Here is a 24,083-nt window from a genome sequence, read left to right on the forward strand (position 1 = left end):
TGCACACACTTACTGTGCAGTAAGTACCATGCTAAAAATTCAGTGGGACAAAGTTTAGAGTAAGAATGCACAGGGTCTAGCTGTATGAGTGCACTTCTACTCACCCATGAGTGGGCCTATGGACTTTAGTAGCTAAGGCTGCAATCCTGTACACACTTATTAAGGAGTAAATCCCTCTGAGCTGAATTCGGTCTTCCTTTTGAATAGACACGCACAGGACTGTAATGTGAATCAGTGTGACATGAGAGTTGATTGCATTCATTTTCTCATAGCCACTCTGATTCAAAAATCGCTCCCATAACATTTACATGATATTGTAATAAGAATCTTTTGATTATCCAAGCTGCCACATCTGAGCAGCTTTGAAGATCACAGTCTTTGATCCACCTACCCGAGAGCAACTAAAGCAGCTCTTCTACCACCATGCATTTAAAGTTTTGGCACGCACCATTTGAGACAACTCAAGTATTTCTATGCTGCTGAGTCATGGAAGAAGATAGCACTGTGGGCCTCACTATCTTCTGAATGAACCATGCACAGGATTCCTCTGTTAGTAATTGTGAGTGTGTAATCTTGTGGTGGAGAGGAGTCATTACTAAATCAATGCAGAATAAAGGTTACAATATTTCCTCCCCAACCAGGAAAAGTAATTAGGATGCAACAGCAGAAATTGCCACAGACACTCAAGCACAATAATTAAGTGCTGACAATACAGTGATTTATATTGCAGTGACTAATAGTACTATGACCCACTGAGAAAGGAAGAAACTCTGGTAATTGGAGTCCTTGAGAGTCTCTGTTACCATTGGCTAATCTTTTGAGGGTCACATGCTCAGGGTTTCTTTTTAAAGTCATCATCTGGCTGTATAGTAGAGGTGCTGTGCTCTTTGTGGTGCTTAGTTAAACCTGTAAGAAGTTCCTCAGGAGACTTAGTTAATCCTACACCATGTGTGAACAATTTTTGGGAACTTGGAAGCTTGTTTCCACTGAAAAATTTGATGACTATATGAAAGAACTTGGTAAGTAGGAAGCAATATTTTTTGTGGGTTTGCTTTAGTTTTTTTATGTGTGAAAATACTTTTCCCCCAGCCACATTGATAACTAAAAAACAAATTATCAGCTGCTGTTCTGTAAGTATATAGTTCTGGATTTAATATTAAGTTGCTGAGTTTACTGGATTTAGACTTCTTTAATAAAGTGAGAGTCAGGATGGAATGCTGTAACTCGAATCAAGTTGTTGTTGCATAATCCTATGCATGCTTATTAAGCAGGTGCCACATTGTTATTTTGAATGATTTCCAAGTAAATTGCATTGTAATCCTAAAGAAGCTTATTAAGTAGTAAGACCTATTGTAAGCTCAGCCCATTTTCCACACAAAGGCTACAAGGGTACCATTTTTATCTGTTAATTTTTCTGTTTTTTAACTAGTAGTAGAAAAAAGTCTGTAACACGGGACTATTCAAAAAATCTACTTAAAGTGTTTATAGTGCTAGGCCATTTTTTAAAAACTTATTGAAATCCTTTTTACTCATTACCATTTAATCATGTTGCTGAACTGATAGCTACCTGAATAGTGTTGCCACTATTTTAGCAGCGGGATATTTAGAAAGAAAAGCCATAAGTGCCGCTTGCCAACAAAATATTTCAGTGTGGAGTGCTTCTCTTCATGAACCAGCTAATCTGTGGTGTTTCCCCTCCCTTCTGCTTGCTTTTAAACGGTGCCCGCTGGACATGCTCAGCCCCCAATGGTCTGGGGGGTGGTTCTTCATGGGTAGGGGGATATTGATGTACTGGTAGCCAGTTTAGCTACAATGCTCTTTGATTTCTCTGTCCATTTTGGGGTTCATTTGAAAGTAACTTCTCAGAAATGATATATCCATCCAATGAGGTGGTTTTCCTCTATCCTATGTACCCAGATGTGATTTTCATCCTGTTCTCCATCAGTTCTATTCTCCCCTGCCCCTGTTCAGTCTTCAGCCCCCCCCCCCCATTTCTGAGCTCAACTGGTATTTTATGAGCAGTAAACACATTCAGTCCTCACTCTTTCCTTAGTTATCCTGCAGGACCTAGCTTGGGATGTCCCACTGCCCTGACTAGTTAACTGCCTTGATCTTCAGACCCCCAGCAGCTTACGCTGAGAGCTTAACAGTGTTTCATTTGGCTTCTAGGCGTGGGCTTTCCCACCAGGAAGTTGGCTGGTGTTGCCAAGCCCAATGTGATCATCAGTTGCAACGGAGATGTTATAACCATCAAAACAGAGAGCAGTTTAAAGAACACTGAGATTTCCTTCAAACTGGGGGAACCGTTTGATGAGACCACAGCAGATGACAGGAAAGTAAAGGTATGTCCTGCTGTTTTCTTAATTTATTTGATCCGAGTCTTGGTTGTGCAGGATGGATATCACTTGAAGTGTGGTGTGGGAGGCGGAGTGGAACTGAAATATCAGACTTGGATGGACTGATTTTTCCATCTGAATGTGGAGGAAGAGTTTGCCCAAGGTATCAAGCAGTAGTTAATGGTCATGGGAACCTTTGGTATACACTTCCAAGGCCATGGATGGGGAACATTTCTTATCCTGAGGGCCACATTCTCTTGTCAACGACTGTTTGGGGGCCATGTTCTAGGGGTTGGCAGGGTCCAATGGAAGAGTGGGCAGAGCACTGGAGATGGTGCTGATTTTTGTCTAGTGGGCTACATTCCAACCACATACTCTCTCTCCCCTTATTTACATATCTCTACTTTCTATCCAGCCAAGCAAAAAGCTTTATCTGGAGGGTAGACCTTGGCTACCCCTGGTTTAGCTTCTGGAGATGTGTGCTTTTGCAATCACTCCATGGTTTGCCAGTTCATGCATTGGGCGAAACCAAAAATAAGCTTCTTAACCACAGTTTAACATGATTTTGGATCCACTAACCAGATATCCACTCTTTTCTTGGCAGAGCATTGTAACATTAGACAATGGGTCACTCAATCAGGTGCAGAAATGGGATGGCAAAGAGACCACAATAAAAAGAAAAATAGAAGATGGAAAGCTGGTTGTGGTGAGTTCTTTTTCTCTTGTATCTATAGTGCAATGTGACAGTAGAAATGGCAAAATTATGCGCTACCACTAATGAAAGGGAGAGATAAAAATGGAAGCAACGATGCAATCTATACTACATGCCATGCATGGTGACAGAAAAGCTTAATAGGTACAGAAATTACTTTTAAGGGGGCATGGAATGCAATTGCTCAAACAATTTTTTTACATCAAAACAGCACGCTTTGATGGCTGCTCCTTGCAGGCATTCGTATTTGGACAATATATCTGTAAACATGGTGTTTCTCATTTTATGAGAGCCATGGTACATAATCTGATCCAGCATTTCCTTGCATTTGAACCTAAGGAAACAGGAACGGGAAACAGCTAAAATTCACTCGGGACAAACTTTAAATCGAACAATATGCTGCTATGGTTTAAGGCAGCTGCAAATGTTTGGATTGCAACTCATATCAGCCCCAGTCAGCATGGCCGTGATAACTGGGGCTGATGGGAACAGTAGTCCAAGACATCGGGTGGGGGAAGGCTGGTTCAAGGGCATCACTCAATCCCATTTCAAAGTGCTATTGACTCGGTGATATTGTTAAGAATACATGTTAATTGGAATCAGTGGGCTTAAATGGTCTTTGATGATGAAGGTAATGTTCTGAATACCATTTTTGCAAGTGTATAGACATAGGGTCAGATGGAAAAGGTAGGTATGAAGGTTGTTGGAAGGCACTAGAAATTGAGGGAGTTCCTGTTGCCAGCTACTGCGTAACTTCCAGATTGGATTACTGCAGTGTGCTCTAGGTGGGGCTGCCCTTGAAGACAACACAGAAACTTCAAATGGTCCGAAATGCAGCAGCCAGATTACTGGCTGGGGTTTACTTGGAATTTTCAAAAAAGAAACAAACCATTTTGAAACAGTTTCATTAGTGGCCAGTTGTATTCTGGGCCCAATCCAAGGCACTCACAATACTATTTAAAGCCCATAACTACTTATGCTCAAAATATCTGAGAGGCTGCTTCCTTCCCTACACACCATCTTGGATATTAAGATAAGCAGAGGGAGCCCTCTTGGTAGTTCCACCCCCTTCATAAGCCTGGGATGTGTGGTAGGCCCTGAGTTGTGAAATTCCCACCTCACAGAGAGGTGCATCTGGAACCTTCGCTACACAGCTTTCGGCAGATGCTCATGATGCACCTATTTAGCCTGGCTTTTGAAATGTGAGATGTGTGCTTTCAGGACCCACCCTGTCCAAATGACTGTAATTTGTTTTAATTGTTTTTAATACTGAATTTTATAGCGCTGTAACTTGCCTTGGGACCTACTGGAGAAGGACGGGCAATAAATTTGGCACTAATTGATGGGCTTATAAAATCCATCCTGTTGAGTAAAGGGACATATTCCGTGGCCAGTACCTACATGGTTTCAAACCATCTCTGCAATTGGCAGAACACAGGTTTTATAAACAAACTGATGACAGTTTTTAATACTGGGGTTTAATTGTTGTAACCTGCCCTGGGACCTTAGGGTGAAAGGTGTGTTGTTCTTCCTAATAATGGTTTACAATGAGTAGACAAATAGCTCCCTGCTTGCCACCCCAATGTGTAGGATCTCAGGGGCGGGGGACATCAAGTATTAATGGCAGTTACTTCAAAGGTGCTACAAGGGTGCTGTCTAAGACTTTCTGCAAGAGGAATCCCACAGACACATAAGCGGGTTGACCAGCTTGCAGGCGTGAACTTACCTCCAAGTTTCTTTGGCTGTTGTGCCAGTTGTCAGATCTAGCCAAACTTACTGAACTCTGCACATGTCCATGCATGTAGACTACCAGCCGTAGGCATAGTTCACAGATTAAGGGAGACGCCAGGTAATTGGATGAAACAGTGGTTGATACTGCCAGTCAGCATTAAGGTACAGGGAAATCTGGGCACCTCTCTGCCTAGCTTCTCTTCTGTCAGGGTGTATCTCTTTTTTGCACCGAAAAAGAATCAAAATTATCTTCCAGGACACACGCTCTTCTCTCCAAATCTCTATCAGAGGTTTGGAAGCTGTGGGTCCTCCAGATGTTGTTTGACTACAGTTCCCACAATCTCACACTGTTGCTGAAATCAGAAGGGCCACAAGTTCCCCATCAACTCTGTTCTCTATATTTTGCCTTTTATTAGGAACATACTCAAAAGCACTAGTGATAACAAACGTAGAATACCAGGACCCAGACCTCCAAAGCTTTACAGCTCTAAAACTGTGCTTTGAATTGAGTCCCAAAATATGTCGGGAGAGGTGTGTTGTCAATAATCTATTGGGCAACAAATTAGTGGCTGCACTTTTGAAGCTGCTGGAATTTTCTAGACTGCATTTTGGGACGTCTGACAGCGAGTATATTAAACTAGTGCAGCTTAGAAGTCATTGAGGCATAAAAACAATTTACTGTGGCTTATTCTGCCTCTGCATGACAATCAGTTATACATCATTCTTCTTCAGGGTTTGAGGTTATTGGGGGATGGAGAATCTAATTTTGGGGGCCCATGGAAATCTGTTGGTGAGAAGCAAGCTACTGGGGCTCAGGAAAAGCTTTGGATTTTCTGGGGTTCTGGCCTGACCCCATGCTTAAGGTTTAGAACAAGCACTTTAAATCCAGAATGATCTCTTAGTGAGTACTGACTTCCCACCTGCATTTGGAATGTTAAGTTGGTTCCCCACAAAATCACTTGTTGTGTTCAGCATTTGACATTCACCAGAACAAGGCTCCCTTTATATGTGGGGGCATGGAAGCTGCTGCCATGTATACAAATATGTGCACAGCTGTAAGATGCTTGTGAATGATGTAACAGTGGTCACCAGTGAGGTTGCCGGTTGGTGGTGTGAACGATCATGTGATTTGGGCCAGGCCCATTTTGCTGTGTCATTTTGTCAACAACTCTGACTTGTGACTTGCAGAAGCATCTCTCGTACTACTGTGGCTGCATCTGAATGGAGGCTTGTTCTCTAGTAATCTAGTTCTGGTCCTCCTGCATTTACAAACACCATAAGGGATGTGAACAGGAGATGCTCCATACTCTGATAACCCCCAGATTAGACCATTTCAAGTTGATTTATGTGGGATTCCCCTTAAAAGCTGTAAGTGCTGCAGAACTTGCAGTGAAGCATCTGTAGTGGTTGCCTATTCTCCTCCAAGCCTACTTCAAGATGTTTGTGTTAGTGTTTAAAGCCCTAAAACTTTGGCCTCAAATGTCTGAAAGAGCAGCAACAGATTAAGATAAGCAGAGAAAGCCCTCCTGGAGTTTTTGCTACTCTCAAAGGTTTAGGGGGGTGACAACCTGTGAGAGAGTCCTCTTGGCAATGGCCCTCAAAATGTGGAACTCCTTCACCACAGAGATGCGTTTGGCACAATCTTTTAACAACAAATGTTGGTTGCTGAAGATGAACCTCTTTACCTGTGCCATTAAGAACTGAGTTTGGTATTCTACCTGTAATGTGTGTTATGGATTATGATTTTAAGGTTATGGGTTTGGGGTTTCTTACTGTGGTTTTTTAATGCTGACACTTGTCCTGGGATCTTTTGGTGAAGGGCAAGTAATAAAACAATTAATACTGCTGTCTTAGCTAAAGTCAGACTGCTTACTCAACTGTTGGCATTCTTGTAAATCTTGAAACTTTTCACTTCAACAATTATATATTTGAACAATTGAACACTTGAGCAACTTGTTTGAAGTTGCTTGTATGAAAAGAATGGATTTTGTGATGTACTGATTCTCCTGTCTTTTACCTCCTAGGAGTGTGAAATGAACAACGTTGTCTGCACCAGAGTGTATGAGAAAGCATGAAGATAGACTCCTTCCCCTGTGTGGTTAGTGGGACACAGAAGCAGAAGAGTTAGCTGGTTCGGGATGCAGAGTCCCACAAGGCAGTTGCTTACTTCAAAGAACTGATATGTTATTGATAGAACCATTCCAAAGAACCTGTATACAGTATTCAACCTAAAAGTATGGTGACTATTCAATAAAGTGCTTAATGATAAAGAAACAATGTTGCTGTTTCCTTGCGGTCAGATTCTGTATGGAAGCCGAATAAGGAATATATCCAAAGTGAGATTTCAGAATTCTTTCTGTGGGATCTGCCCAAGCTTCATTAATCCCCCCTTAAAATAGTAGCAAAAACCTGGCATCTAGAACAGCCATTTCTGTTCTACAGCAGAAGGTTCTGACCTTCCTTGGTGTGGGACCTGCATGGATGCTCAGTCAGCTGTCATAGGAAGTCTGAACACTGGTCTGTCTAGCTGGGTATTGTCTATACCAGGGTTTCCTAAACTTGGGTCTCCAGCTGTTTTTGGACTACAACTCCCATCATCCCTAGCTAGCAGGACCACTGGTCAGGGATGATGGAAATTATAGTCCAAAAACAGCTGGAGACCCAAGTTTGGGAAACCCTGATCTTATACCCAGTGGCAGTGCCTCTGCAGGGTTTCAGGGTTTCAGGCAGGATTCTGTCCCAGCCCTACCAGGTGATGCCAGGGATTGAATTTAGGACTACAGTGGTACCTCGGGTTAAGTACTTAATTTGTTCCAGAGGTCTGTTCTTAACCTGAAACTGTTCTTATCCTGAAGCACCACTTTAGCTAATGGGGCCTCCTGCTGCTGCTGTGCCGCCGGAGCACGATTTCTGTTCTCATCCTGAAGCAAAGTTCTTAACCCGAGGTACTATTTCTGGGTTAGCGGAGTCTGTAACCTGAAGCATATGTAACCTGAAGCGTATGTAACCCGAGGTACCACTGTGTCTGCATACAAAGCAGATCCTCAGCCACTGAGCTTCACTCCTCTGATGGACATTTGGCAGCAGTGTGCATGGGCAATATATACCGGTACTTCATGCACAAATATGCAGGTATCTCTCTTGACACAATAATGAATCTTACCAAGTCATCCAGCACTGGGTTGGGGAGGAAATGTTGCAATTAACTCCATTTTGTTTGCTTTCCCCATTGCCATTTGTGCATGGAACTTTTCTGTCACATCCGCACTACATTGTCCTCATCAAAATGCTCTCCCACACATTTAATCTGAGCAGCTCATCTAGAAGGGTGGGGCTTTAGCTCAGGGGCTGAGCAGACACCTAAGAGTTGCAGCGATGATCCCTGGCATCTCCCCAATTAAAGGGATGTTGGGAATGGATGGGAAGGACTTGTGCCTGAAAGTTGATGTGACTCAGAATATGCAACTGGCTTCAAGGGTTCAGTAGTCTGACATGAGCCAGCCTCATGTGTACGCAGGCAGAAGAAGCACAGTTTGCTTAACTCTCAGTGTGAAGGCTGGATTCAGTGCCATATCCTATCAGATACACAATTGCTCCCCAAACATTAGGCAGTGAAGTCTCCTACTCCATGCATGAAGCTGTAGGCCTGTGCCTGCTTACCTGGAAGTAAGTCCTGTGGAATTCAATGAGGTTTACTTTTAAGTAGACACAGCATTGGATTGTGCTGTTAAGGAATCTTTAGTGGATTGGAGGCTCAGTATAGTCTGCCCAGTCAGTTATTATTAGAGCTTTTTCCCACTAAAGGAAGACTTCAGATTGGATGGTAGATAGTTGCACAAGGTTGTAATCCACCCTGGCTGCATTTTCGTGGCAGAACTTACACAGAAGCAGACCTACTTCTCATTTATTGGTTCCTCTGCAGTAGGAAACACTGTTCCTAAATTTCAGTGACTTATCATTTACAAAAACAAAAAGTACCTGAGGCAAAACGCATCCCAAGAAAACCAACAGAATCTTACAAATGAGCTGGTTTTGTGGTGAGGTTTTGTGGGTATGGTACTTCACACAAAGTTCACATACTGAGTAAAAAGATGTTCTAAGCAATTAAGACACCCCCATTTATTTATTTAATCCGTTACTAACATTTATTACAAAAAACCCCATACACACACACATATATGTATATATAAAAAAATTAACATGAGTTCACATTTTCCTATCTTTAAACCAAAGCCAATAATGAATATAGTCTACAGATTGTACCCACCTTTCCTTTTCCAACTGGCTCATTTATTATAATTTTTATTTTTGACAACTTCCAAAGGCTCCATACTTTCTTTTTAAAGAATGTATGGGTTGCCTTATCTGAAAATACTTAAACCTTTGAGGAACAAAAGGTAACAGTCTCTCTCTTAGTTGTTCAAATGAAATGATCTCATTATTAACATGCAAAAAGTCTTGTAGAGTTTAGAAACCTTACATTTCCCATTCTCTCATATCTCCCAGGATCTCATTTCATCTTCATTTGATTCTTATATTACATGATGCACAAGGAGAGAATTCTGGGGAAGCTTTACCTTTAGGTCTTAGCCATACATTACAAAATGATTGTGGCACATGGATTTTGTATTTCTTATTGTGTTTATAGCCCATCTTTTCCTCCAAGGAGGTCAGTGTGGCATACATGCTTCTCCCCCTCCTCACTGAATCCCCACAACAACCCTGTGAGGTAAATTAGGCTGAGAGGCAGTGACTGACTCAAGGGCACGCAATGAGCTTCATGACCATGTGATGTGAGGATTTGAACACTGGTCTTGGATAATTGATTCCCTTCCCCTGCACCACCCCAAATTAAATTGTTCAACCTCAGATATGAATTAATATTTTCAGATTGTTCAATTTTATCAGTTTTCACCTATCCCATGCCATTTTTCAAGAAAGAGAAGCAGATAAGGCCCTTTTCCTGACAGATTACATGTGATTTATTCTGGAATAATTTAGCAAGCTGAGGCACCTTGAATTCAGTTTGGGGCAGAAAAACACCCCCTAAGACTATCTGTGTTGGTTTCTTAGCTTCCATTTTAAAACCAAGTGAAGCAGATTAAAGTGTTCTTCTCCTGATGCTTTCGTTTGGGACATTCTCATGTCTCAAGATACATTGGACGTCAGCTTAGGGTCAAAAACTGCCCCATAAAATTTTCTGTGTCTTGCTTTTAGTATTCCTGAATGATGGTGAGCCAGAGATGCAACCAACTTTTCACATGCAAGTAGCAAGACCATGTCTATCAGCATATTTCGAAAGATTTGCCCTGCTGAATCACTTGACCTACATGTGAGGTCAAGAGGCTCCAGATTATCTTGACAGGCTTATTGCTTTCATAAACTCAGGCTATGTGGTAATAATAATCTGCTTGTCCTTTCCCCTACATTACTCATCGCAACAGATGACTCTGTGGTGTGCCAGATCTTGCTTTCATTTGAGTTCTGCTACTTATAGCCTACAAAGAAATTGCATGAAGTTTTGCCTATTTGTCACTCTTTTTCTTAAGCTATCACTCTGCACCACAAGAACAATAATTGAAAATCGAGTAACTTTGGGTCACAATGAGGCTGTAGACACCTTCCTTACTATTAAACAACCATTACTTTCACCTTTGTAGTCAGGAATATTCTCCACACCTTGATTGTCTTTGTGATTCAATACAAAGATTATTGGAGCTGCTTGAAACAAAGGTGTTCACCTACACTGCAGTTTTTGTGGGGCAGTCACCCTGGCAGCCCCTGCCATGGCCAAGTATGGGTGCAAAACAATAAAGACCAAGAGATATGTATGGATGAAAACTTGGCCACAACTTTATTGACTGACAGACATGGGTGGGGCTGGCATTGGGTTAGGATCTGTAGGCTAAAGGACTTTCAACCTGCTGTCCTGCCATCATATCACATGCCTGTCAGGGCACCCACTGGTCATTAATTGGCATCAGTGACCCAGCATGGCAGATAACTATGCAACTTGGACCACTGGTATCTTGCGATAGCTACTGGACAGCCTGACCCACCCAAGCTAGGGGCAGGGGCTGTTCACCTTTCATGACCCCTTCAGGGTTCCCCCACCTTTAAACTTCTACCCTTCCCAATGGAGATGAGATGCCTAACAGTTGCTACCTACTGAATGAAAGGTGAAAACCCCTTAACCTAATACCAGCTGTGGTTGGGAGTAAAATGCCTTTCTGGCCCTGTTAACCAGTAGCTACTGCACTCCTCAGAGTCTCTAAACTAGGAATGGAAGGGCTAGAAAAGTTTCCCCTCTTTCACTTAAGGAGGAAGGAGGTTGGGCAAGATGGCAACCTGTGTTTTAAAAATAGGTACAGTGGTACCTCGGGTTAAGTACTTAATTCGTTCCGGAGGTCTGTTCTTAACCTGAAACTGTTCTTAACCTGAAGCACCACTTTAGCTAATGGGGCCTCCTGCTGCTGCCGCGCCCCTGGAGCATGATTTCTGTTCTTATCTTGAAGCAAAGTTCTTAACCTAAAGCACTATTTCTGGGTTAGCAGAGTCTGTAACCTGAAGCGTATGTAACCTGAAGCGTATGTAATCCGAGGTACCACTGTACTACCCTATCCCGAGATTTCACAGGTCTACACTGAGATCTCACACAAAAATTGCCCTTCTTCCTCAACCATGGTGGCTGCTACCTCACTCCACAAATTGGCTACCACCATCAACAGACTCACCAGGCTGTGAGTTCCACACTCTTTCTGGATTATCTGATCAAAACTCCTAGTTTTCAGGAGACTTCCGGGTTGGTGCCTCCAGCAATGGCGGAATTCCTCTGATCGGGAGGAATTTGCCCCGTGGGAATTTGGGTCTGTACCGCCACGGTGAAGGCGGAGACCCGTAAAAATCACAGGCGGGAGAAGCCTGTGAACGTGGGATTCGGTGGGCACTTTTTGCACCTCCCCTACTTGCGGGGAAACCCGGTTTCGGGGATCTGGAGCGATGTGGGGTGAGTGGCGTGGTGCTTCGAATCGTCTGCTTCTTCCACGGAGCGAAGCCACATAGCTGTTGTCGGAGAGCACTGACTTTTTCATGTGGACAATTTGACTCTAAAGTTATTACCCGTGAGTAGAGCTGAATTGGGAAGAATTGGATTTTTAAACGTTTAATCTGGCATCGAAACGGGGAGGTTCAATACAGGAAGTCCGCCTCCCCCTTTTGTAGATAAACTGAAGCAAGGAGGCTGCAAGCTAAAGTCTTGGAAAGCCTTTTGTAAAAGACTAAATTTCCATTGGTAAAGAACTAACCCCCTCCCCCTTTTGGAGACAGGAGAAGAGGGGGGGAAGTGGTGGACTGAATATGCCTGTAGGAGAGAGTTAAGAGAGTTAAAATACCGCCGCTCTGACCCTGGAAACGGGCTGCTAGCAGGATTGATGTTTTTTGGAATGTCCATTGACAGCGTTTAGAATGTTCATTGACAGGTAGCTAAACAAGAGAATACATTGTTTCTACTGTCTCTGGTTGTTTTCAAAAAAAGGAGGAAAGTAACTGAAAATTGAAACTAACTTTGGATTATTGAAACTGTGTTTAAAAGAGGACATACTGACTGATACAAACAGAAACTGTTTTCCCCTAGTGGAAGCTTTTGAAATTGGTTACTTTACAGGAGCTGGGCTAGGGGAATTTCCAGCTGCAAGATAAAAAAGTGTGAGACTTTGGAATTGACCTTGAATATCTTAAGTGTTATGGCAAACGGAAAGGAAAAAACAGATGGGATGTTGACAGAAGAGGCCTTAGTGGCTGCATTATTGAAAATAAACGATTCGCTGGAACAACTTCACAAGAAAACAGACGTGATAAATGTGAAAATGGATGCGGCAAATATTGAAATTGACTTAATCGTAGAAAGTTTAAATAACTTGGGACAAAAGGTGAATACCAATTCAGAAACCACCCAGAAACTGACACAGGAATCTACTCTGATACGGCAAACTGCAGATGAAGTCAGGGAAAAAACCCTTGCTGCTGAATCTAAAGCAATACAACTGGAGAGGAGAGTCCCATCCATACAAAGACAACCTGATGAACATAAGCTGACATTCGTTATGATTGAACATAAAGAAGAAAAGATGAATTTGAGGACCAGAGCCCTATCTGAACTGGAAAAGGAAAGCTTGACAGAGTTTCAGGAGGCGACAGGACTAACATCGGTTGAGAAAGAGAGGTATTTGGGGGTTAGTACGACCGCCAAAAATGTGAATCTGTTTAAGGATAACTGTGAAGGATGTTGGATTGAAGAGGGGATTTGGAAATATGGACAAATCAGAAGTTGTTACTGTTGGGCCGAGTTACTGTGGTGGGGATGAGGGCTGCTGTGTTGCTGGGGATGTTGCTTTTGTTTCAAACATTGCAAGCTTTGGATGGGATGGATTGTTTCAGGAGGTGGCAGAGGGATGTTTTTGGAGTTGTTTGGCAGGGCAGGAAGCCTCAAGTAAAACGTAAGGTATTGATGGATGCCAAAGAAGGAGGTGGACCTGCCCTGCCAGACCTTTAAATTTCATTGTGCTTTTTGCTGGTTGAGAGAATGGCTGCTTCTTGAAAACACTGAAGTGTTGGACAATGGCAGACGAAGTTGATGGACTATATGGAATTGTCAGAAATGACTGGCAAGATCCGAGACCAGGGAGAAGAGTCAGTGGAAGAAGATTGGAAAAAGTTTAAATACTATTTATAGAAATATTGTAAAATTAAGGAATGTTAGAAAAATGTTGGAATGAAGTTATATGGCTTTAGTAGAAATGTCATAAGGATTTAAGTATAAATAGATTAATAGAAAATTAAAGGAAAAATAAGGCAAGAATGTGTTAAGATAATTATAGGATAGAAAACAGAGTAAGATGGAAAGGAATTGCTGAAACAATTAATAGAAGTGGAATACAAAAAGGGAGGTGTGAGGAGGTCGCTGGAAATAAGTGAATGAAATATAAGATATTGAAAATGTTTGAGGTGTTTTAAAATTGTTTTTGTTGGTTTTTGCTTTGTTTTGTTAGTCCATGTAGCGTTTTTGTATTGTATTTGTATTGTTTTTTCTCTTTTCTTTTTTGTTTGTAGTGTTGTGTTGAAAATGTTGAAAAAGTAATAAATATCATTTTAAAAAACAACTCCTAGTTTTCAGTAGCACGTATATTTGATGACATCCTGCCCTGCTTCTCTACCTTAATTTTTTCTTCTTCCATCACATCCTGTATCTCCTGGTATCTCTATCTAGATGCTTCTAGGGCAGGCGTAGGGAACTACAATTCCCATCACCCCTGGCCACTGGCTATGTTTGCTGGGGATGATGGATGTTGTCATTCAGCAACATCTGGAGGGCCAAAGGTTCTCTACACCTGCTCTAAAGGTGGGAATCCGCCCTCACATTTTTAGTAAAGAACCACATACATGGATTAAGCAATAATAATAATAATAATAATGGCTATGAAAAAAAAGTTAATTTACTATCCTTTTTCAAACTCCTCTCCATTTTTGATACTTGTGAACAGATGTATCTTAAGAGAATAGCATTCCTAGTCTCCTACCATATTTTGTGTGTGTGTGTGTGTGTGTGTGTGTGTGTGTGTGTAATTGTATGGAGAAATATAGTTGGGTGTTAACAATAAGTACACTAAAGACACCTTGCTCTAAATCTCACCCAACACCTTGATGCTAAACAACATCAGGAACAAGATTGGAACTATCAGACCCCATAGCATATTTTCCAGGGGGCTGGTAGACATTGTCATTCCCTGCAATGCTACTCTCTGGTCAGGTATCATGCAAGTACGAATAGAACCATTGAATAACTGTGCCCCCAACTCCCATCCCAATGAGATGGTCCAGGATGATACCAGGTTAATGAAAGAGTAATAGGGTCACTCACATATCCTTTATCTCTTGATAAAGGTCATCCAACAGGGTGAATAAGGCTGAGTCAGTCTCCAAGGCAGGTTGGAACTCAACAGTAATAGATGCAATCAGGATCCTCCAAGTCCTGTTACAGTTGGACTACTATTACCCTTCCAATCACCTTGCTCAAAAAGGGTGTGTTAGCATGTGGATGGGAGTTGTCTAAATCCATGTCGTTTGAAATGAGTTTTTCAGAAGTAGTAAAACTACTGCCTCCTCAAGGATGGTAGGCCCGACTCCCCTGTGTAAAGAACATTTCATACTCCCAATTATTTCTTGTGGCCAGCACAAAACTCTCTACATCTTGAACAAAAGGCCTCTGCTCTGCTCTTGAAAACACACAAACTGCTAGTCATACCCATAACACCCTCCTGAAAACCAAATATTGTTCTCCACAGTGGCTTTGTGCCGGATCTTCCTTCCAGCATAATAACAGCAAGATCACGTTCTAGTCCTAACTATTCTGCTTTATGACAATAGTGGAGGAGTTGGTGGCAGGCGCAATGTTGCTAGTCTTGGGACCAGCATGAATTGCTTGGAACAAAATGCCCATTGTTTGGCCTCTGACGTTGTCGCTTTGCATTGGGTGGCCTTGAACGCTACACATCCTGGGACTCTCTTAAAAAGATGCCATTGAGATGCGTGTGGCTCACACAATCCTTCTGCCTCCTACTGAGAACTCTTCCTGTCACTTCCATTCTCCTAAGGAAACACTGTCTAGCAAGCCCTGCATAATGTGCAACAAGTTTGTGGGAAGCTGGAAACTTGTCTCTAGTGAAAACTTTGATGACTACATGAAAGAACTGGGTGAGATTTGATTTGGATATTGGTATACTGCTGCCATCGCTGTACATTTCAGTGATGTCTTCTTTTGGTACCTATTGCTTTTCACTCAGATCATTAAACTTTTTTCTTAAGCATCTTGAAAAGGAAGCTGAACAAGAGAAATTATTCATTTCTTCTGTCTTACTAACCATGCTCAGATTCTGTCCTTTCCTTTCATTGTTGTCTTGCATATTGTGAAATTGCATCTGTTAGTGATGGCCTGGTGTTTTTCAGAGCCCAGTTTTGTATCATGAATTATGTTTTCCTTCCGCAGAAATATTGGATATCGTATAGTGTCCCATATTCTTTTAGGATTTGTTTCTTTTAATTACAGATGGGGAAGAAATTCTGTTTCATTTGCATTCAAAGGTGAACCAACCTAATTTGCACTTTCCGAAACAATATGAAAACAAAAACACAGCTATCTTTCAGAATTCACATTTAACTGAATTTTGTAATGCAAGTACGTAGCCGTGTTCTGCATACAAAGATGTGTATGTTTGATCAATGTGTCTATAAACTTATTAGTGAAAAAAGCATACAAAATGCATCATTTGCAAAAAAATAATAATGTGTATAGTAGTGTATAAAGAGAGAATTGCCCTAAAATGTTAATATAGTTTCAAGAATGCTGACTTGATATGTTGTAGGATCAGTACATTTGTTAGGCAGTACACTACCAGGTTGCAGTTCAAACAGTTAAAATACACAATGAAAATTTCATTTCTTAAATGGCGATTTTTGGGGGAGGGCTGATTAATACATATGTATGTATTCATCAAGAAATGCCTGCAGCACTAACAGTGAAATCTTAAACACATCTACTTAGAAGTTCAATGAGTTCAGTAAGACTTATCCCCTGGTAAGTGAATGCAAGATTGCAGCATTAAGGGATAATTTGTATCTGTGAATGAACTATTACAGACCCCCCAAAAAGCACTACACAGAGATCACTTGATATCACCTCAAATGCATTATTTATCAATGGAGTTAGTCCACATATTCAGATGTGAGTCTTCAGATACTGAGTACTCAAAAGAGAAACCAAGTCTTGTTTATTTATGCCTGAATTGCTTCTGTGTATAGGGGATATGTGATATAAGGTAGTCCTGTCTTCACTGGTCTTCTATTCAATCCAGTATTGCATTTTGTGTCATATTGACTTTTGCATTTAAACACAGCAGTGTGGTTGACAGATGTTCCCCTTTGTCTTTAAGATAATTTGCTAATCCCTAATAATCTTCCTATTCAAATATAGTTTGGGGAGAACATGGGCAATCAATAATTGTACCACTCTCCACTAATACTGTAATTCTCTCCAGCTGACATTCCTTTTTTTCACTTAAAGTTTTCAGATGTATTTTGGAGGCCGGGGAATGTTTAACGTATGCAATGCCCAATGGGGTATAATGTTCTTTATCTGGTTTGTAGGGGTGGGGTTGGCCACCAGAAAACTTGGCAGCTTGGCCAAACCCAAAGTCATCATCAGCATGAAGGGTGATGAAGTAACAATCAGAACTGAAAGCACCTTCAAAAATACACAGATCACTTTCAAGTTGGGGCAAGAATTTCAAGAAACCACTGCAGATGACAGGAAAACAAAGGTGAGAGATAGCTTCCACCTCAACTTTCTTCCTTTTAACAGTGCTGTAAGGTCTTCAGTTCAGTTTTGACAGAAACCAAGATAACTTGATATGTGGGATACAGATAGCGCAGGACTTGTTAACATTACACTTGTTCCAAGTCTCCATAATAATAATAATAATAATAATAATAATAATAATAATAATAATAATAATAATTTATTATTTATACCCCGCCCATCTGGCTGGGCCTCCCCAGCCACTCTGGGCAGCTTCCATAAAAACCAAAAATACACTAAAATATCACACGTTAAAAATTTCCCTGAACCTGCCTTAAGATGTCTTCTGAATGTCAGGTAGTTGTTTATCGCTTTGACATCTGCTGGAAGGACGTTCCACAGGGCGGGTGCCACTACCGAGAAGGCCCTCTGCCTGGTTCCCTGTAGCTTTGCTTCTCGCAATGAGGGAACTGCCAGAAGGCCCTCAGCGCTGGACCTCAGTGTCCGGGCAGAACGATGGGGGTGGAGATGCTCCTTCAGGTATACTGGACCGAGGCTGTTTAGGGCTTTAAAGGTCAGCACCAACGCTTTGAATTGTGCTCGGAAATGTACTGGGAGCCAATGTAGGTCTTTCAAGACTGGTGTTATATGGTCTCGGCAGCCACCCCCAGTCACCAGTCTAGTTGCCGCATTCTGGATTAGTTGTAGTTTCCGAGTCACCTTCAAAGGTAGCCCCACGCAGAGCGCATTGCAGTAGTCCAAGCGGGAGATAACCAGAGCATGCACCACTCTGGTGAGACAGTCCGCAGGCAGATAGGGTCTCAGCCTACGTACCAGATGGAGCTGGTAAACAGCTGCCCTGGACACAGATTTGACCTGTGCCTCCATGGACAGCTGTGAGTCCAAAATGACTCCCAGGCTGCGCACCTGGTCCTTCAGGGGCACAGTTACCCCATTCAGGACCAGAGAATCCTCCACACCTGCCCGCCTCCTGTCCCCCCAAAACAGTACTTCTGTCTTGTCAGGATTCAACCTCAATCTGTTAGCCGCCATCCATCCTCCAACCGCCTCCAGACACTCACACAGCACCTTCACCGCCTTCACTGGTTCTGATTTAAAAGAGAGGTAGAGCTGGATATCATCTGCATATTGATGAACACCCAGCCCAAACCTCCTGATGATCTATCCCAGCGGCTGCATGTAAATGTTGAAAAGCATGGGGGAGAGGACAGAACCCTGAGGCACCCCACAAGTGAGAACCCAGGGGTCTGAACACTCATCCCCCACCACCACTTTCTGAACACGGCCCAGGAGGAAGGAGCGGAACCACTGTATGACAGTGCCCCCAGCTCCCAGCCCCTCAAGACGGTCCAGAAGGATGTTATGGTCGATGGTATCAAACGCCGCTGAGAGATCCAGCAGAACTAGGAAACAGCTCTCACCTTTGTCCCTAGCCCGCCGGAGATCATCAACCAGTGCGACCAAGGCAGTTTCAGTCCCATGATGAGGCCTGAATCCCGACTGGAAGGGATCCAAATGGTCCACTTCTTCCAGGCGTGCCTGGAGTTGTTCAGCAACCGCTCGCTCAATCACCTTGCCCAAGAATGGAAGATTTGAGACTGGGCGATAGTTGGCCATCGTGGCCGCATCTAAAGATGGTTTTTTAAGAAGCGGTTTAATAACCGCCTCTTTCAGTGGGTCTGGGAAGGCTCCCTCACGGAGGGAAGCTTTCACCACCCCATGAAGCCCATCGCCCAGTCCTTCCCAGCTAGCTTTTATAAGCCAGGATGGGCAAGGATTCAGGAGACAGGTGGTTGGCTTCACTCATCCAAGCAGCCTGTCCACATCCTCGGAGCTAACAGATTGGAATTGATCCCACGCAACTTGACTAGACAGGACTCTAGCACTCTCCCACCCCGGCCCACGGTGGAGTCTACTTCTTCCCGAATCTGAGCGATTTTATCTGCAAAAAACTTTGCAAAATCATTGCAGGAGAACATGTGGCCCGTACTGGGCCCCAATGTTGAAGGTGGTTCCACTAAATTGTGAACCACCTGTGCCTCCTGAAAAAGTCTCCTGCTGCTGTTTTCTGCAGATGCAATAGAGGCGGTGAAGAAATTCTTCTTCGCCGTCGCTATCGCCACTTGGTAGGCTCGACGTTGAGCTCTAACCTGTGTCCAGTCAGATTCGGAATGAGTTATCCGCCACCGGCGCTCTAGCCATCTCAACGATTGTTTCATTGCCCTCAGATCTGTGGAAAACCACAGGGCTGTCCGGGCTCCATGCAATCAGAGAGGGCGCTTCAGAGCCAAACAGTCAATAGCCCTGGTTAACTCCAAATTCCAGTGGGCCACTAGGGAATCAGCTGAAAGGCCATCAACATGGGATAAAGCATCCCCTACCACTCTCTGGAAACCATTTGGATCCATTAAGTGGCGGGGGCGGACCATCCGAATTGGTCCCATCTCCCTGCAGAGGGGATGGGTCGCAGAGAAGTCCAGTTGGACCAGGAAGTGATCTGACCATGGCACTTCTTTTGTTTCGCTTTTACTTAGTGTCAGATCACCAACATCCATAGAGGTAAATACCAGGTCCAAGGCATGTCTGCGGCTATGGGTTGGGCCAGACTTATTCAGGGACAGCCCCATGGAGGTCATGCTTTCCACGAAGTCCCGAGCAGCCCCTTGTAAGGTCGTGTCGGCATGGATGTTAAAATCCCCTAGGACGACCAAACTAGGTGTCTCCAGGAGAACACCTGCCACGACCTGAAGCAGCTCGGGCAGGGAATCCTTGGTGCAGCGGGGAGGTCGGTACACCAAAAGGAATCCTGTACTACCCCTATTGCCCAACTTCCAGAACATGCACTCAGAAAACTGGGTCTTCCCAATAGGACGCCTGGTGCAAACTAATGACTTCCTAAAAATCACTGCAACCCCCCCTCCCCGCCCACATGACCTGGGTTGCTGTGCGTAAGAGAAACCTGGTGGACAAGCAGCGGCAAGGACAGGCCCATGTGCTTCATCCAACCAAGTCTCTGTTACACATGCCAGGTCAAATCCTCCATCCATGATCAAGTCATGGATGGCAGTGGTCTTATGAATCATTGACCTGGCATTGCATAGCAACACCTTCAGGTCATGTGGGTATCCCTTGCTGATTCTAGTATCCATCCAGTCAGGACCAGACCCGGAGGCAGGAATAGTCCTCAGACAACGACTAAACCTGCCCCCTCTGTAATGACATGGTCTAATCTTAGCGTAACTCCTCCTCCTACCCGTGATCACTGAGATCGGTTGTCCCAGTGCACCCCCCCCCGTGGAACATGCCCCAGCCATTTTGTGGGCTGGGACCCACTCCCCGGCAGCCCTGACCCCTCCCCTTAAGAACAAAATAACACCTTAAACAAACAAACAAACAAAACCAATAAAACAATACAAAAAACTGTAAAAATTACAAAAACAACAAAATCAAAAAAATTCCCCAAGCCCAACCAAACATCCACCCCACCCTCACCCCCCACATACAAAAAATTCAAAAGAAATTTTTAAAAACACTCCAGCAACTGTCCTAGTGAGGCCTGTCAGGTAAGTGGCAGGAGCGGGACCCTCAGGCACTCACACAGGGGAGTCCTCCTGGGCAGCAGGCAGCAAGCAGCAAGCAGTCCTTGTGAGGCTTCAGGCCCCGCCCCAGGCCAGATGGTAAGTGGCAAGAGCAGGGCCCTCAGGCACTCACACAGGGGAGACCTCCTGGGCAGCAGGCAGCAAGCAGCAAGCAGTCCTTGTGAGGCTTCAGGCCCCGCCCCAGGCCAGATGGTAAGTGGCAAGAGCAGGGCCCTCAGGCACTCACATAGGGGAGTCTTCCTGGGCCAAGGGATGAAAAGTTCCTTCCAGGAGAACAGCACTTACCCAGGTTTCCTTCTCTGTCAGAGATCACTGGAGGCCTCTTTTTTTGGTAATATGTTCTGCCAATTTACAAATATACAGGTCAAGCACTACTGGAGAAACACAAACACTCCAACAGACAACCAAAGTATTCCGCTATCACATCAGATATTGCAGGAGACAGCCAGCACCCCAAAACACTGTTAGCTTACGAAGTCCAACACTCAGTTCTCTCAGAGTAAACTCAGCTTGGCATTTCTTCTTTCTAGAACATTTTTTAAAAATAAAAATAGTTGTCAACGTCATCATAGACCAAAGTTAGTTATGTTCATTCATTTTAGTGCATCTACTCTAAGTGTGACTAAGTATTTAATACAACTTGATTACTAACATTTAAATAGGAATTCAGTGCACTCATCGTAGTGGGGGTGTATGGGGTGCTAGGAGACAGCTAGTATCTCTAGTGGGGGGGCACATTATTCTCCTTTTGATGTAGTTTGTCCACCTTTGATCCCCACCTTGCACTCAGCTCTCACCTGTGGCTCCTAGAAGCTGTTACTATGAGACAGCAGCCACACCCCAGGAAATGGCTTTGACTGGCCAAGGCCAATGGGTCTCAAATCCTCAGTGAGTTAGGGACTTCCCCCTGTATGTGAAGACAGGCTCAAGCAGATTGAGCGGATGAGACCAAGAGTGGATCCAATGGTCAAGATGACAGTTTCTATATGTGCTATAGATAGAAATGATGAGGACCTCTGTACAACTACCCAGGCTTGCACCCCAAGGAAGTCACTTTGATGCTGCTAATGCAGTGATCTGACTTCACTCCCAGAGACGTACTCCGTTGTCTCTTGAGACAACAAGTGACACCAGGTGAGCTGTGCACCCATTCAATCTGCTCTTGAGGTACTAACTGTTGATCAGCAACTTCTTTCCTTTCTTCCTTTCTTCTGGTTCTTTATCTTGAAAGTGAACTTGGACCAGACAGTCCTTCAAATCAGAGATGCCTTCAACCTCCCCTGTTCCTGTCCTGGCTCCACCTATGTAACTTATGCTTCAGCAAAGCATAAACAGGTGTCAGCCCAATCAGTTGCTTGGACAGAGATCACCAGGAGCCTCATTTACAAGAAGGATATAATAAAACAACAACAACTACTACTACTACTATGATGATTATTAGAAAGAAATAAGTGCTCTTGAGATATAATGCTACTTGAATAACAAGGATGTATATGGCTGCCCCACTCCCTGTAAATGGCATCCCAACTTTGACTTGATATTTGCAGGAAGAAAATAAACAAAGTAGTCACATTTTAATTTTTTCTCTTTGTTTCTCCAGACTGTTGTAACCTTAGAAAAAGGTGCATTGGTTCAAATGCAGAAGTGGAATGGCAAAGAATCAACAATAAGGAGGAAACTAGTTGATGGGAAAATGGTGGTGGTAAGTTACTGTTTTAAATTACATAATACAGGACCCATTCTAGGCAGTTTTCAATCACATTGATTTCAGTGAGAAATCTATAACCATGTTATTAGCTTTCTCGTTGTAATAGTGGGATTTGAAGGATTGTGCCCAACATTTTTGAAGGGCATTTTTGCCAGTTTTAAATGGCAAGCCTCCAATCACTGTTATAATTTCTAGAAAGGGCAGACTTCAAGGGCCTGTTTAAAACAGATTACACAGTTTTAAAACTACTTTGTAGCTAAGGGGAAAGTACACTTGAATTAGATTTAGCAATGGTTCAAGAATGGCTGGATTTCATCTTGTTTTTCTCCACTTGTATGCCCAGTTTAATGCAAATGCCAACCTTGATGAAGGTTAGGGGTTTCAAGGTTGTGCATGTGGCTTTGGCTTAAACATAATCAGGCTTAAGGTTTTCAAGTAGTTGCCACCACATAACCATCTGTCAGTGCTCAGGGATCAGAAGCCAAGCAAGGAACCAAATTGTTCCCCATCTGCCATACACATTATGGATTAAAAGTATTTCATGACGGCATGTAATGTATTTACAACAGCATTTTTTAAATGACTGCATGGAAGGCTGGGGTGTGTGTTTCGATTTGAGGTGTGTGCAAGCCCCACAAGTAACTGCTAGGGATGAAAGATCGGTACAAAGCCAATTGTGGGACAGAGAAGTATGCACAAGCAAAAACTGGGTACTAGCCACACCACATAGTGCAAGTTATAATTAGTCAAGATGTTTCGATAGTGTTAAAATAGTCCCAGGTGGACTGTTTTCCTTCCCATGTGTAATTATCTTCAAGCATTGGTTGATAGTGTAATGCAAGGGTGGGAAACTTGTGGCCCTCCAGATGTTGCTGAACTCCATCTACCATGTTCCCTGGCCATTGAGCATGCTTGCTGGGGCTGATGGGAGTTGTAGTTCAGCAATATCTAGAAGACCACAGGTTCTCCGCTCCTGATGTAATGTCATTTCACTAGGCTTTATACAATCGTAACCCACATGTCCAATGTTATTTTTGATTTTTCAGGAATGCACCATGAAAGGTGTCACCTGCACAAGAGTCTATGAGAAGATGTGAGGAATCTCCAAGCCCCTACTCAACTGAATCTAGTTTGTCCAATCCACATTATTTCTGTGGGGAAGCGGTGGAGCTAAACATCGTGCCCTTTCCCCCCTCAATTCATTTTACTATAAGCAACTAAGCTGTAAACATAGATTTAGAAACGGCTGTGTAAGCAAATGTGGAAGTATTTGCGATTCAATAAATGCTTACTGCTATCCGACCCATGTATGTATTATTTTACTGCATAGAATGTGCTAGACAGAAGTGAGTCTCTCTGTGTGAAAAGAAATCAATTATCTTAGGCCAGAGGGCAGATAAATGAAATAAAATCTCATACATAGGGTGAATTCTGGAGAAAAAACACCTGGCCAATAAATGAAAGCTTATTCAGTTACTCAGGCTGCAACTGGGGCTAGAAAATAAATTGTAGAATACAGATAGCTTCTAGAACTATTTTTTCACCTCCACCCAGAAATATCACTTCATTCTGTTGAATGCCAGGCACATTAATTTAAGCATACCTGAACTGCATAATATATTATTTA

General features: G+C 43.1%; 3 protein-coding genes across 3 annotated transcripts in view; 2 read left to right on the forward strand and 1 right to left on the reverse strand.

Annotated features, from left to right (window-relative positions):
• LOC310713404 (myelin P2 protein-like) overlaps positions 1-24,083 on the reverse strand; it is a 489,621-nt gene that overhangs the window by 13,163 nt on the left and 452,375 nt on the right. The gene's annotated exons all lie outside the window — the stretch shown is intronic.
• Positions 433-7,053, forward strand: LOC310713402 (fatty acid-binding protein, adipocyte-like). Its single transcript, XM_083517494.1, has 4 exons — positions 433-1,019; positions 2,170-2,342; positions 2,941-3,042; positions 6,804-7,053. The coding sequence occupies exons 1-4, from the start codon at positions 947-949 to the stop codon at positions 6,852-6,854; spliced, it is 399 nt and encodes a 132-aa protein (XP_083373620.1). The 5' UTR covers positions 433-946; the 3' UTR covers positions 6,855-7,053.
• On the forward strand, positions 15,364-23,758 carry LOC310713397 (myelin P2 protein-like). Its single transcript, XM_083517486.1, has 4 exons — positions 15,364-15,528; positions 16,978-17,150; positions 22,349-22,450; positions 23,503-23,758. Exons 1-4 carry the CDS (start codon positions 15,456-15,458, stop codon positions 23,551-23,553), a joined length of 399 nt encoding a protein of 132 aa, XP_083373612.1. The 5' UTR covers positions 15,364-15,455; the 3' UTR covers positions 23,554-23,758.

This window comes from Podarcis liolepis, assembly GCF_965112155.1.
Source record: "Podarcis liolepis genome assembly, chromosome: 8".
NCBI lineage: Eukaryota > Metazoa > Chordata > Lepidosauria > Squamata > Lacertidae > Podarcis > Podarcis liolepis.